The sequence below is a fragment of the Abramis brama genome (genome assembly GCF_963993115.1).
Source record: "Abramis brama genome assembly, chromosome: 16".
Lineage (NCBI taxonomy): Eukaryota > Metazoa > Chordata > Actinopteri > Cypriniformes > Leuciscidae > Abramis > Abramis brama.
The window spans coordinates 31,402,120-31,418,362 of NC_139978.1; the positions used below are offsets into that span (position 1 = coordinate 31,402,120).

The 16,243-nt window shown below is 34.6% G+C and overlaps 1 protein-coding gene across 1 annotated transcript; it reads left to right on the forward strand.

Annotated features, from left to right (window-relative positions):
• Positions 1–1,644: 1,644 nt before the first annotated feature.
• LOC311066529 (serine/threonine-protein kinase SBK1) lies at positions 1,645–10,948 on the forward strand. The gene is made up of 4 exons (XM_084087754.1): positions 1,645–1,765; positions 3,185–3,366; positions 5,056–5,258; positions 7,323–10,948. The coding sequence occupies exons 2-4, from the start codon at positions 3,198–3,200 to the stop codon at positions 7,968–7,970; spliced, it is 1,020 nt and encodes a 339-aa protein (XP_083943880.1). The 5' UTR covers positions 1,645–1,765; positions 3,185–3,197; the 3' UTR covers positions 7,971–10,948.
• The last annotated feature ends 5,295 nt before the right edge of the window (positions 10,949–16,243 follow it).

Below are 16,243 nucleotides of genomic sequence, written 5' to 3' on the forward strand. Positions count from 1 at the left end.
AGTGGTATATACAGCTGTGTATCGTCTGCGTAGCAGTGGAATGACACACTGTATTTACGCAAGATTGAACCTAAAGGAAGCATATAAAAAGAAAAGAGAAGTGGTGCTAAAACGGATCCTTGTGGAAGACCACATGATAAAGGTGATGAAACTGATGTGCACTCACCCATAAACAGAGAATCGTCTATTTAAGAGATATGACTTAAACCAATTTAAGGCATTTCCAGAAATGCCTACACATGTTTCTAGCCGGGAAATAAGAATATTGTGGTCAACCGTGTCAAACGCTGCTGTGAGATCCAACAGCAGAAGAACAGTCACATTCCCTTGATCGGTTGCCAAAAAAATATCATTAAAAACCTTCAATAACACTGTTTCTGTGCTATGGTGCTTCTTAAAACCCGACTGAAGTACTTCACCGATATGATTTTCATCAGTAAATAACAAGGGTTTCTGAATTCTACATACAATTCTACATATATAGCCAAAGACTATAGAAAAACTAAAAAAGGGACTTTGATATAGACTTTGACCCTTTAGACTTTGACCCTTTAATTCATAAAGTAAATAAGAAAACAAACCCCTAAGCTTCTGTAATACAATAAAATATAAATAAGGAAACATACAAGAGGAAAAAAAGACAAATAAATGATAAAGTAATGATAATGGTATGCTAAAAAGTTTCCAGGATCACTTTAAAACAAAAAAGGGAAAAGGTTACTTTATTTTAAGGTAACGTAGTTACATTGTACTTACTCAAATAAGTACTGAGTAATATTAATTAACTACATGCACTTACTAGAGAGTTACGGTTAGATTTAGGGTTAGTTACTTGTAATTATGCATAATTTACTGTTATTACAAGTACATGAAGTAATGTGTATCTACGTCACCTTGGCTTAGAATAAAGTGTCACTGGAAAACAATATTGACATCTTCAAGCCCTTGAAGAAATTGTTTAAGAATCCCTACGTTTCTTAAGTAATCTGAAATTCAATTTATTTAAAGTATAAATTATTGAAAATAACTTACATATACTGATAATTATAGAAAATAATTAGTCAAATTAATACGATTTAAATTATTTTATAGACATCCTGTTATGAGGGATTTGATTAAAATCCTTGTTATGAATAGATATTTTATTTACAAGTATTTCTGTCTATTGAAACGCTTTCGATTGACTACAAACTAAACAAGACATTTATGGGGTCTTTGTCAAGTTGTTCTTACACACTGTCTCTTTGATGAAAGAACTGATGAATGGAGATAAAAATAGACTCTGATGATCTTGTGAGAGTACGCAAAAGACAGTCGCCTTCGACCAGACAGATAAACTGTTCTTTAAACAGATAGACAGTCCAACACGTGCATAAACGCACATTTGACCATATTTTAAAAAAAATCAGCTTCAACTGATTATTAAGTACTCTGCATATTAAAAGCCAGTTCTGAAGTTTTGAACGCAGTGTTTTTGTAGAAACTATAGGCCAACTTAGGTTTTTGTGCGTGCTTCTGAATATGCATAAACATATCTGGGGACGTATGATATGACATCTCAGCCTTGTGTGTCTGATATATGTCAGTGAACATGGGTGGAGTCAGCACCGGAGAAGTGTAACTCTTCCCAGAGCGGGTGCTTCTTCCATATAAAGCGTTGCAGGAGCTCAAAGCCCTTGTTAGAACAGGAATCATCAGTCACTTCGGCTGCAGCACTGCTATTGCTGCGTCTGGAAGCCCTGATCCTTTGCACAGCTGCAGAGAGGTGAGAGAAGGGCAGAGAGAGATAGACAGAGAGACATTACTACACAGCTAACAATGTCAGATTTGTCGATTAAGCTAAATCCTGTGCATTATTGTGCATGCATATGGACACTGTGTTATTCGGCTAGTCTGAATTTACAAATATTTGCATTGCAGCGATTTGTAAATAATTGTGGGTTTAAATGTTTCTTAAAGTTGCCAATAAAGTTGAAGACTGATATTGATGGAAAAATCCATTTTGGTTGGATTAAATACACAGTAAAAGTGGTGACGTAATTGTTACCTTAAATAACTTTTTCTTCCTGATTTAATGCATTCAAATTAGTTTGTGGGTATAAATCAATTTATTCAGGTGGATTCAGTGATGTTAAATAATATTTTTTTGACTTGAACAAAACCGGTTGATTTAGATGTTACCATTTTTTCAGTGTATAGCGTTGATTTTGAAAAGCTGAATAAATTCTGGACTACACAAACATAGTGTGATATAATTCACATGTACATTAATAAAGTAATTACATGTGCATTTATAAATATTTATTTAATTTATATGTTTTAATTTAAGTAAAGTTATAACAGCATAATACATGGAATCATGTTTTTATTTTATTTTTTTCCTGTTCATTGTAATAGCATGCAGTGTCATTTACAACCTGCTTAGAGTTTAAAAGGAAGGAAGAGCTCATAAACGATAATCACACATACCACACATAACCACATTACATTCTGTATTCATATTCCTGATGCGGCATGGGTCTTGCACACGTGTTTTGTAGAGTATCAGAGCACAGGAGCTTAACAAGAGCGGGAATGTATGTAGTGAGTGTTTGGAAGCTGAGGGGGAATGTGCTGATTGTTCAGTGATGAGTGACGAGGACAAACAGAAACACTCCGCTATTGCAAAGTGAATGTACAAGATTTCCAAAAGCTAAGAATCAGTTTTTGATGAACATTTTATTCTTTTTTATTTATATTTATTTATTTATTTAGAATTGCTGTTTGGTGAAAAATATTTTTCTCCAAGATGATGTAAAGGAAAACTAGAATAGTTTTTGTTATTTATTAATTAATTCAACTTTATATTTATTAAGTGGTCTGCTGAAATTGGTACACAGTCATAGGGTCTACAGGGGTCCTTTATGTGATGTAATTTACAGTTTTAGGAAAATAGTTTACTGTATGTTAGTTAAGCCACACTTTTTTGTGATTTTGAATGTTTTTCTTTTAAAATTATATATATTTATATATGTTATACATAATAATAATAATATATTTTGAATAATAATCATATAGTCTACATAGACAAATGCACATTTACAGCTGGGCACAGTTTCTATTGAAAGGCATTATGTTGTTAACGTTTACACACTCTAAAATGAACAGTGTGCTGAATATTCTTTGGTTTTCTTTTATTTTCCAGGACAGGCAGTGCAATGATTGAACTGGGCTCAGTGGAGGAGGGCAGCAGTCTGATAGACGAGCTGATGGAGTTGACATCTCAGAGCTTATGCCATCTCGAGATTAAAGAACATTTCAACATTATTAAAGAAATTGGCCGTGGCAAGTATGGCCATGTGCTGCTGGTCACCCACCGCTGTAAAGGTATGCTATTGAGCCTTTATTCTGTATTAAGTCACTCACTGTGTTTTTTAAAAGTTCAGTAAGTTCTGTGATTTTTTTATAAAAACAATACATACCTGATCCCAGCATTAAAAAGTGCAATCTTGGGTTTTTAACAATCCCTTTGGAGTCTTGTATCACCCTGAATGGATTTATTTTAAGATAATGACTGGCTGACTGTACATTTTTCAGCTCACAAATTATTACACTGACTTACACAATAAATACGACACAAGACGAAAACTGTTTGGGAGCGCAAGTCCGGGTGAATGGACAAATGCAGCAATTAAATAAAATGAAACCGCAATGGGGTTATGCACTACAAAAAACTTCCGTATTCTATAAAACAGGTCGCATCGCTTCCGGTTCAGGTCTTTTGTGCTTCATCAAATATAGATAGAGCTGTTTTTCTCAAGATACTGTCAAAGGAGTGAAAGATTATGTGTATTTCAGTTGACTTTAGTCAGATGCATTTACAATCAACTGAAACTGTCTGTAAAGGTGTGAACCAAATGGCCCACAGGAACTGATAGGTGTAGGCCAGACGGCCCACACAAATCTTGTGTATCGAGTCTTTGTTATAAAGTTCTGCCCCACAGAAAGAACTTTGGGTTAAGATTTTTGAAGGACGACATGCTAACATCGCTGCTGAAGAGCTGCTACACTTTAAACCTTTAATAAATTATTCTCCCCACATGAACTCTTGTCAATCGTACTTATTTTATGTATTAGAGAAATCGAATACATTGGCGAGCCATCCAAACGACCGTTCGGCCAAATATAGAAAAATCTAACTGGAGCAAGCAAAGATGATCATATCTGATGTCTATTGTAGCAATATGCAAATTGATATCTAAAAGTTTTTTTTTTTTTTTCACTAACATTTAGATATTTAAATAAAATAAAAACTATAAAAAAAGAAACTAGCTAGGTTAAAAAGTCCATAGACACTGTGCCGTTAACACTTTCTCCCAGAAGATGCATGAGACCTGTTTGATCATGTGACGTTCGGCATAAAGCTTCTGAAAACGATTTGTTTTTATTCTCAAGATGGTAAATGGACACCACTCACTGAGTTGAACATGCCGAGGTCATGGCAGGCGTACTATTTGAAATGTTTCCTGTGGAAAAACCCTTCTGTTTGATTTACTAAAATAACCTAGAATATTTTGGACTTTTATAAAATCAGTTTAGATTCAGTTCCCACTTGAAGCACATTTTTAGGTCATCCGACAAAAAAAGTTCATTTGTGTAGGCCTACCTTCATTATTATACTAATTAAAGCAATTTCCTGACCAAGACAACTAAAGTGTTTAGCCATTTTGGGCTTGGCCCTTTCTTTTTCTTTTGTGCCCGTGTACATGAACATGGGAATCATTTAGTACCATGCATGATGTGTATCAAAGTACTATAGTATTACAGTTTGATAGAGTTACTGCATGCACACTTCTGTTAGAGATCACTTTGAGCAGTGCAGAAATGATTTAATGCTATTTAAATGAAACACTATCTCCTCTTTTACACTCCCTCAAATCTTAATGCCAAAACATCATAACAGCTGTGAAAATACTTTCCACTATACGTCACCATTTTATGTCTCTATAGAGCACCATCTATGAAGGCCAAAAGTCCTCTGATCTTGTGTATTTTTCACTGCTGATTGTGTCACAGGGACTCCAATGGCTCTCAAAGTGCTTCCCAAAGCCTCGACCAAACTGCAGGGCTTCCTGAGAGAATACTGCATCTCCTTGCATCTGTCCTGCCACCCCTGCATCGTGGGCTTGTTTGGAATCGCCTTCCAGTCCAACGAGCACTACGGATTCGCCCAGGAGCTCGTCACAGGACGGGACCTGTTCGCCATCATCCAGCCACGGGTGGGTGCTCAAACATCATCAGATCTTTCCCTTTATTCATATGCACTAGTAATGCTAGCACACGCATGGGTCTTTCTTCAACTACGGGCACTTTAAAACTCAAACATTAAAACTGATTTGGAAACTTTTTACCATGCCGCCATTATTTTTACTACTTTTCAATTGCATTTTATATATAAATTTGTCCTTTGTCCCGGACATTCAGTCTTTAGCTATAACAATTCATCATGAAATAATAATTATTAAATGTTTAATTAAATTAAATACATTATATGTCAAATTTAATTAAGAGCATTTAAAAAATATGTGCTTTTTTTTACACAAATTACAAGGTGTTGATCATGGTGGAAATTATGCCACAATTAGTGTAAATATTACAGTAAAATCAAGATCAATATCTCATTTCAATATTAAATTGTGCATCATTTCCAGTAAATCTGTAATTATGTCAAATGATGCAAAAAGTACAAAAATATTATTTATTTGTGTATATTTAATACTGAAACCCAAATAAGTCAAGATTTTTTTTTCTTAATCTGTTGTGATCATGATATTTTCCTGGTTTGGAGGTAATAAAAGCACACACACTATATATATAAATTTATATTTTTGTACTTTTTGCATCATTTGCATGCATATATATATATATAGCCAGACTTACTGACTATGTCTGTCATTGCCAGATAGCTTCCAAATCAATGTCCGACACTTGAGAAGGTTACAATATTATCGTCACAGACACTACAGTATGTGTCTCCAGATGTGGTATATTTTATGTCTGCATGCTTATATAATGATGTCTAACAGATGCTGATTTAATGCATTGCGGACTAGAGATGGGTGATGATATTTTGATTACAGATTTTTTTTATCTCAGAAAATAATGCAAAGACTCTGAGGGCTTTCATAACTTCCAGATTTAAGAAAATATTAGCAATGGAATAAGATATGTCACTTTACTAAAAAAAATATTTCAAATGTAATTTTCTCTACCGTAACATCCAACACAGAGTGATTCCATAATTTGAGATGGTGGAATTTAATGTTAATAATTTACTGTTGAGCACACAAATGAAAGAAACTAGTGAGAAACGTATATTTTAGCTTTATTTTATATGTCCGCAGTGCCAAAGTGTCCATAGCTGAAGTAAACACTTGCACAGTATGTGACTAATAAAGCTCCAGATCCTTAACATGCCAGTGCAGGCCTGGAGTGACTTTAAGGATCTGGAATCCAGACCGCACGCTAAACATGTTCACATGCTTTTCGTACTGAATAAGGAGCAGGAGGTACGCTTGACATATTTCGGTAATGTTCACATGTCTTAGGAAATCTTGGAGGGTGTAACGTGTGAGTAAAAGAGCAGAGCAGCTGTTTTTCTCTGTCACAACACGAGTCTCTGTTACTTCAACATATCCAGTGAAACCTTAAGCCAGACGTACTGAAGGATTGGAAAGATTTAGTGGCAATGACACAGCAGGGGCTCCTAAACTCATGCAATCGTATATTGCAATGATGTTGTCTTGACAAAGTTGTGTACCTGCACATAAGCAGAGTTAGCAAAATGTTATTTATATACATTATACACTATTATTCATATACATATTACCAAAGTAAATTACTGAGCAAATTCAGTTCAGTTCATAATTGTTTTTAAATGTGTGTATAAATATATATATATATATATAGTCAAACTAACATTTATTCAGACACCTTGCTATCCTAACTTACATAAATGAACTATTGTGTCCTGCACCCACTAGTAAAAACATATCAAAAATGATATATGGTGTCTGAATAATTTTTTGTTTGACTGTATATATATATATATATATATATATATATATATATATATATATATATATATATATATATATATATATATGTACTCAAAAATATAGATTTACTGTATTAGTTTTTTGTCATTTCATGTCATTTATATTTCATATATATTTTATGTTACCAAATATTACAGTTGTTTTTGTGCCATTTTTGTGTACAATATAACCTACTTTTAACAAAAGTTTATTGATAAACTGTACTGTATTTCTGTTGTTCTCCAGGTGGGCATCCCTGAATGCGCAGTGAAGCGCTGTGCCGTTCAGATCTCTTGTGCTCTGGAGTTCATCCACCAGCGTGGCCTGGTCCACCGGGACATCAAGCCTGAGAACATCCTGCTGCTGGACACACACTGCCGGCGGGTCAAACTGGCCGACTTCGGCCTCACCCAGAGACAAGGAACCTTCATCCGCTTCATATCAGGCACGCTGCCGTATATGGCTCCAGAGCTGTGCGCCATGGTCTTAGAGGAAGGTCAGAAGGAGGTGAAAGTCCCTCCGCTCCGAGTGGAGCCCACTTTAGACACCTGGGCCTTTGCTGTTCTTCTATTCTGTATCCTCACGGGCTTCTTCCCTTGGGAGCGCTGCAACGACAGCGACGATTTCTACGAGGAGTTTGCAGACTGGCGCAGAGCGCCGGCAAAGACCCCCGTGCCGTCTCAATGGAAAAGGTTCACACCCATGTGTATGCAGATGTTCAGGAGGATGTTAGCGCTGGATGCCAGTGAGAGGTGCTCCATAGGGGAGGTCAAAGGTTACGTGGGTAAAGACTGGGTACGAGCGAAGGATGCCAACGGATGGGTGGGAGAAAACGGGAAGGTCAGCACGTCCACACCGAGCCCTTGCAGAAGCAGCCACAGTGACGAACAGTGATGGTGTTATATGACAAATTAGCAATCAGAATGTGGTGCTAATTGCAATGCAGACAGATGATTGGTGGGCTGAACTGACATCATTAGAGGTGTTGATATAGATATTGCTTCTCCGAAGTAACATCTTAAAGAGTAAAGGGGAAGACACTAATTTGCCACAGTATTGAATTATTGTGGATTAAATATAATTTAGGCTGCTTTGACAGCAACTAATAATTAACTGTCTATATAAAAGTAAATATATATGAGGATTCAAGCTATAACATAATTCTTGTAATGTATACTGTATGTTTATTTGACCTTAGAAAACCTTTGTAACAAAACACTTTTCTACATGATCTGATTCGCACATGGTAAGATGCCATTTTATGTGAAATTGTAGTAAAATGTTCTTGAAATCTTTATTATTGTTAACAAACTCTTTATACCAATAGTAAGGGCAGAGGAAGCAGGGATAATTGTAACGCTCAATATATGACATTGACACAAGACGCCATCTTGTTCAAAATTCCCAAAACTTTTTGGCAATGTTCAAGGGCGTAGATTTGGTTTGAACATTGGGGGGGTTGAAGTTTGGGTCTGCATATTTTTCATGTGATCATGGTATAAATATTGGGGGGGTTGTAATGCATAGATTTAAATATTGGGGGGGTTATCTCCCCCCCAACCCCCCCACAAACTACGCCCCTGGCAATGTTATTTAAATAATATCTGGGACAAAATCTGACAACAATGCCATCATAAATCTTGCTTCAAATTAGCTTAAATTGTACATTAATTATTTTTTCAGGCTGGTCCATGCACATACATAGAGTAAATAAACTGGCGGTGCCTCTCTCAAAAATGTGGTTGACTCTTAACCGAGGACAACAGCTGCCATATTGAGCATTACAATTGTTCCCATTTATTTCTATATGAGTGGACCGTCTTCTCCCCTTTTATCTCTGATGCAGGTATGAACACGCACAATTCAAACCTCTACCTCCACACAAAATTTACAGACACTTTCAGGAATGATCCATATTGTATTATTTTATGATTTGCCAATCAGTTTTTTTTTTTTTCTAGCATAAATGAGGGTCCAGTGAATGAAGAATACAAAGACAAGACATTAAATGTAGTGTAGATGAAGGGTTTTAAACAACTGTTGTATTTTACTCATGTTTCTATCCAAGTTTATTGAAATATCTATTATATATTTGTATAAAATGTGTATAGATTTCATATCAACTTGTTTGTTTTGTTTGCTGTGTGTATTATGAGACCCATGTCACTATTAAAGCCTGTCCTATATTATCTCCAAGGATAAATCTAGTGTTTGAGGATGTTGTGTATTAACTAACATTAGTAATATAACCATTTTAGTTTACTTTTACTTAATTATAAAATTCAATAATGGCTGCTTGTGTCAAAATTTTAAAGCTTTATGCCAAACATTTTCTAAAGGCAACATAATATCAGATATGACTGTTGCTTTTAAAACATTTAACTTTAGTATTTATGTCCACTTGCATTAAACGAACATAAAACTGCCCTTAAATGTCAAACCAACTAAGTATTGATTTACTTATAGCATGATTTAAAAAAATAAATAAAACAGATCTGATATGCTTTTCATAATGCATGAGCTTGAGCAAAGAGCTCTAGACTACTTGACGAAAGAAAGAAAAAGGATAATTTGCATTAACAGCAATTCAGTTTTAAAATAAAGTTCCCCGAGAGAGGTATAGTTATTTACCCTTGAAATATGATTGACAGGATTAAACAAACAAGCACCTCCCCAAACTTTTTTGTTGCAAAATGTGCTTTGAAACCCCTTCTAAGCCACTGATGGCCTTTGCTTGTAACCCCAGTAATTTATTACAGTACATACAAACACAGAGAGCATTACAACCTTCTCTGTTCAACATTCAGAGACCTCCAGGCATCTGTTGCAGCTGGTGTGGTATTGATGGATTCTGGGCTGGTGTTTGTTTAGGCCCGGCTCTAGAGAAACTGTCCCGGCGGTGCGTCGTCACGCTGGGGATTTGACAGCACTTCTGAACCCAGCAGCTCCCTTTGCTTTGCAGCATATTTAGAGCGTTACACTAACCGGGATAATGTTACCGCAGTCCCTGTGAGCTGGTCCAATCAAAGACCTTCATTACTAAATACTCTAAAGCAGCCAAAAGCCCATCATGGGGTAAAGGGTTTAACAGCTTTCACTGAAGCTTGACTCCTCAGCAATGACTCATAATCTGTTTCGGTTGTTACTCTGAGCCAGATTCTTCTTACAAAGCGTCTGGCAATAACAGCCGTTTCGCTGGTCACTTTTTGGAAACGGACACTTTATGGTTGTCAATTAATGCAGTGAACTACACCTGTGGTTCCTCTGCTTGGACTCCTGTGCAGGGTCATTATCGTTAACTAAAACATTTCTGTTCATTGAAATAAAGCTGAAATAAAGTTGAAAGACTTAAACTAAACGAAAATTAGCCCTTAAACGCATACCTCGGGTCTTTAGTGACCCGGGATGTCATTCACTACCCTCCCCCTCATTCATTTTTTTTTTTTAAGTTAGACATCAACCTTCTTAGTATAGAGGGTATGCGCGTGATGTCATCGTCGGCCGAAAAGTGACTGCGGTTACGCCCACTGAGTGGCAAAAAGACTGAGTGGCAGCATTGGTTTTCAGTGTGAATGCCATGGAAAACACACAGAACACATCTAAAAAGGGAAAGAGCTTTAAGATTGACTGTACAAACAGATTTGACAAGAAATCTGAGGTATATTTTTACAGACTGCCGAAAGCTACAGAAAAGAGAAGCAAATGGGTTGCTGCATTTCCCATAACAACTGGACTCCAGGCAGTGAAACATGGATTTGCAGTTATCATTTTGTCTCAATATGTTGAATTTTGGGGTAAAATCATATCCTATATATTGTAGGCTATTGTTATATATTGTATTAACAACTCATCAATTAAATATTTACCATCGTATATTCTGCCTAATTTGATGTTTATAATAAACACTGACAAAAACTAGTTTTAGGGCTGGACGATATGACAATATATATAACATTGATAGCCTATAAGTGATCAACCAGATTTAGACCAACTTATATTGTATTTATATGAAGCGGTCACAGGCAAATTTGCTTAGTGCATTTGCCCGGCATCGGAATCAGGCACATATAAGTGTCATAAAACACGTTTCCTGCAGGTTGCATGTCAGTGGATCACTGGATCTTTGGTAAGTTGTAAGTCCAACCTTTAATTTAAAGCACTGATGTCACTTTCCCGCCAGAACACGTGTGGCAAAAGAGCTGCTGCATGACTGGAGTTAATAGGAGAAACTGCAAAAACGAGAGTAAAACAAACGATTATCAGTTTAAACTAAAGGTTGGACTCGATATAGTGTTCCTTGCAACTTACCAAAGATCCAGTGATCCATGGATACTAACATAGTGTTATAGTAATAGTGTTTCCTGACATGTATATATGCCTAAACCAAAAATTAAAACCGAAATAAAAATAAATTAAATGAATATGTAAATAGCCTAGCAATATCTAAAATAAAATAAACAAAAAATATAAAAATAAAAGCTAATTCAAAATAAATAAATAAAAACTATAATAAAACTAAAATTACAGTGCTCTTGTGTGAGTTTGAGGAGAACTGACTTCATTCATTCACTAAAAATCCCCCAAAAATTAGGAGTTGAAGAAAAATGATAAATAAAAGTTTCAAGTTCTCTTAAGTCATGCGATCAGGTTCAGACATTTTAAGTGTCTGAATACTTTTTTGGAGGCCACTGGAGCAACAACGCTAACCGATACAGTGTCAGTTCCTACTTTGACACCTGCTGAAATGGAAATGAAGTTATCACACTGCACTGCACCAATACGAGGCTCTAATTGATATAATAAATGCCACTCAGATCATTTCTGCCACATGTGGAGCAACAGACGAGCACAGGACTGCTTTAGTGCTTTAAACAAACCATCATGTTAAAATGTATGTTAAAAATGCTCTTTGAGCTTCTGTACTTTGTTGACAGACTCGACAACTTGACTTTCATGTGTTTTACGATGACACTAAAATATCAACCACCACAGTAGCTGCAGTTAAACCAGTCACGATTATATTTTACAACTATCTTTTTATCCCATAAATGCAACAGAAAGTATATGATATATTCACTATTGAGGCCATTACATTCAAAATGGTTTGTGCATTGCAACTGAAAGACAATTCATATTTGTTGTATTGGTGAACTGTTGTCATTCAAATATGCTGATTTGCTGCTATTAATAATGGTTCTTATTAATATAAATAAGTTGTGCTGCTGTTTTCTTCTTCTTCTGGAAACAGTGCTACATTTGTGTCAGAATTATTTGATGAATATAAAGTTCAAAAGAACATTTCTTTGAAATAGAAATATTTTGTAACATGACAAATATCTTTACCGTCAATCAATTGAACGCGTCCTTGATAAATAAAAGTACTAATTTCTTTCTAAAAAAAAAAAAAAAACTACTTACCCCAAACTTTCAACATTCAACAACGTTTTCAACATTGATAATAATAAGAAAAGTTTATTGAGCAGCAAATCTCAAAAATAGAACGATTTCTGAAGGATCATGTGACACTGAAGACTGGAGTAATGATGCTGAAAATTCAGCTTTGACATCAAAGGAATAAATTACATTTTAAAATATATTTAAACAGAAAACAAGTTATTTTGAATTGTAATAATATTTCACAATATTAATGTTTTTTACTGTATTTTTGAACCTAACCCTAACCCATTACTTTCAAAAAAAAAAAAAAAAAAAAAAAAATTAATTATTCCAAACTATTTGCTGTCTTATTTGTCATATAATGTGGGAACATAAAAATCAGCTAGGACCCCTCCACATGACATCACTCTCTCCAGTATCCCATAAGGCTTTGAGGGCCAGATGTCATGAAACAGCGGCCGAAGAACCAATGGATCCGTGTTACTGCCAGCAGCTCATGCAGTACTGCTAATAAATCTTTGCCGTTATGGAAAATCACAATCTCACAGCCAACAACTGCTTATACCATCAATCCACAGGCATGTTTGTGAAGGTTATTTCTGCTCTCACAGTACAGTACAGTGTGTCTAGACTCATGGAAACATTGAGCAAAGCATCATATGAGATGACAGCTTGATTATATTTCTGAGCATCACTCACTGATGATATTATGCATGAAATCTGTTTATGAGCGTTATTAGGTTTATAATCTACTGAATATTGAGAATGGTTGTCAATTAATGCAGTGAACTACACCTGTGGTTCCTCTGCTTGGACTCCTGTGCAGGGTTATTATCGGTAACTAAAACATTTATGTTCATTGAAATAAAGCAGTTGAAAGACTTAAACTAAACGAAAATTAGCCCTTAAATGCATACCTCGGGTCTTTAGTGACCCGGGATGTCATTCACTACCCTCCCCCTCATTCATTTTTTTTTTTAAAAGTTAGACATCAACCTTCTTAGAGGGTATGCGCGTGATGTCATCGTCGGCCGAAAAGTGACTGCGGTTACGCCCACTGAGTGGCAAAAAGACTGAGTGGCAGCATTGGATTTCAGCGTGAATGCCATGGAAAACACACAGAACACATCTAAAAAGGGAAAGAGCTTTGAGATTGACTGTACAAACAGATTTGACAAAGAAATCTGAGGGTTTTTTTTTACAGACTTCTGAAAGCTACAGAAAAGAGAAGCAAATGGGTTGCTGCATTTCCCAGAAACAACCGGACTCCAGGCAGTGAAACATGGATTTGCAGTTATCATTTTGTCTCAGTATGTTGAATTTTGGGGTAAAATCATATCCTATATATTGTAGGCTATTGTTATATATTGCATTAACAACTCATCAATTAAATATTTACGTATATTAATTATCGTATATTCTGCCTAATTTGATGTTTATAATAAACACTGACAAAAATTATTAAAATGGTGGTAATGCTTTGCAAAGTAACGTGAGATACGTAATTACTTTTTTAACGAGTAAAGTAACATTACTTTTAAATTTACAACAAAATATCTGACTTAATTTTTTTCAAATAAGTAAGTTACTTTGTTTTCCCCTTTATTGACTGACAGCTCTCCTGTCGCCGTGTTGAGAGAAATCGTCATGCGCGCTGTGTAAACATGATGGTTATTTTAGTTCCAGACTAAATGTGAGCATGCATTTATACATCTCACTTGCACAAAAACAGTTTCATTTTTCTCAAAATGAATAAAATCAGGGAAATGCAAACTCAGAATATTATAAAAACATGAGATAATTAAATGTTAAATTAAACAAATATGCATTTCATCTAACTTTATTTTTCAATGTCTTTGCTGCTGACCTTTGATGATCTAATTCAACCATAATAAGCAAAAATTATTTTAGTGAAACATCACATTTGCAATTATTTTTTTTAGTTTTTTGCATCCGAAATCACATACTTCCCTACTATATAGTAGGCTAAAAAGAGTATGTGACAAAAAGAAGTATGTCTGAATTCACAGTCCTCATAAAAGAGTTGGCAAAAAGTGCCCGAATGACCTATTCTTCCAGCGATATTCTAAAGTGTGCTTATGATGGACAATAAACCATCCCATGAGGCCACAGTACAGGGTTTATAAATGGCAGTAAAGCTACGTAACTGATGCTGGTCGGTCTCATAATAATGACAACAAGGTGATAGTACATCCAGATTATTCATATTACACAGATTCATACTAGAATGCTTTTTTTTTTTTTTCTTGCCGTTGTGAAGTACTTATACAAAATAAGTACCTACTCAAGAGAGTATGCGATTTCGGAAGCAGCCAGAGTGTTGAACTTTCCTCTCCTGCATCTTATTCTTCTGCAATCCAGAAAGGCTGCACAGCTTAAAGGGTTTTTGAGTTGCGCCCTCTACTGTACAGGTGTGAATTTGCATTTCCTTCAGCCCAAGGCTTATTAATTTCACTTTTTTGTATGAAAGGGCCATTACATTTGCCAAAAATATAAACTTTTTGTTGTTGTTATTAAAAAACAAACAATTAAGCCCAGCCCAGGTGAGAAAAAGTATGCAAAAGTAACAACACTACACTGTAAAAAAAAAAAAAGTTGCTGCCTTAAATTTTTAAGTACAATCAACTTGGATGTTTAAGTTATTTCAACTTTAATTACATTAAACTGACTTGAAAAATGTGTTGAATCTTGTATATGTTGAAAAATATGTTGAAAGTTAAAGCAATGTAAAACATACAGTACAGGTCAAAAGTTTGGAAACAGTAAGTTTTTTTATATTTTTGAAAGAAGACTCTAATGCTTATCAAGGCTGCGTTTATTTGATCAAAAATACAGAAAAAACAGTAATATTGTGAAATATCATTACAACTTAAAATAATAGTTTTCTATTTGAATATACTTTAAAAAATAATGTATTCCTGTGATGCAAAGCTAAATTTTCAGCATCATTACTCCAGTCTTCAGTGTCACATGTGACATCCAGTCTATCACATGATCCTTTAGAAATCATTCTAATATTCTGATTTATTATGAGTGTTGGAAACAGTTCTGCTGCCTAATAGATTTGATAAATAAAAGGTTCAAAAGAACTGCATTTATTCAAAATAAAAAAATATTTTCTAATAATATAAATCTTCTTTACTATCACTTTTTATCAATTTAACACATCCTTGCTGAATAAAAGTATTGATTTATTTTTAAAAAAAAGAGAGAAAAAAATTACTGACCCCAAATTACTTACCAGTAGTGTATATTGTTGTTACAAAAGATTTCTATTTTTTTAAAAATTGGGTTTTTATTTTATTTTATTTTTTTACTTTTTATTCATCAAAGTATCCTAAAAAGTATCACAGGTTATGAAAAAATATTAAGCAGCAGAACTGTTTCCAACTTTGATAATGAATCATCATATTAGAATGATTTCTAAAGGATCAGTAATAATCCTGAAAATTCAGCTTTGCATTACAGAAATAAATGATAATTTAAAGTATAATAAATTGAAAACCAATTATTTTAAATTGTAATAATATATCACAATATTACAAAAATAAAAATGGATAAAATATTTTAAATCAAATAAATCAAGATAAAATTTTTGATCAAATAAATGCAGGCTTGATGAGCAGAAGAAACGTCTTTCAAAAACATTAAAAATAGTAATGTTTCCAAACTTTTGACCTGTACTGTATGTTGTCACAACTTATTGATCATATAATTTTTATCATTGTACCTTCCATAAAAAGTAACCA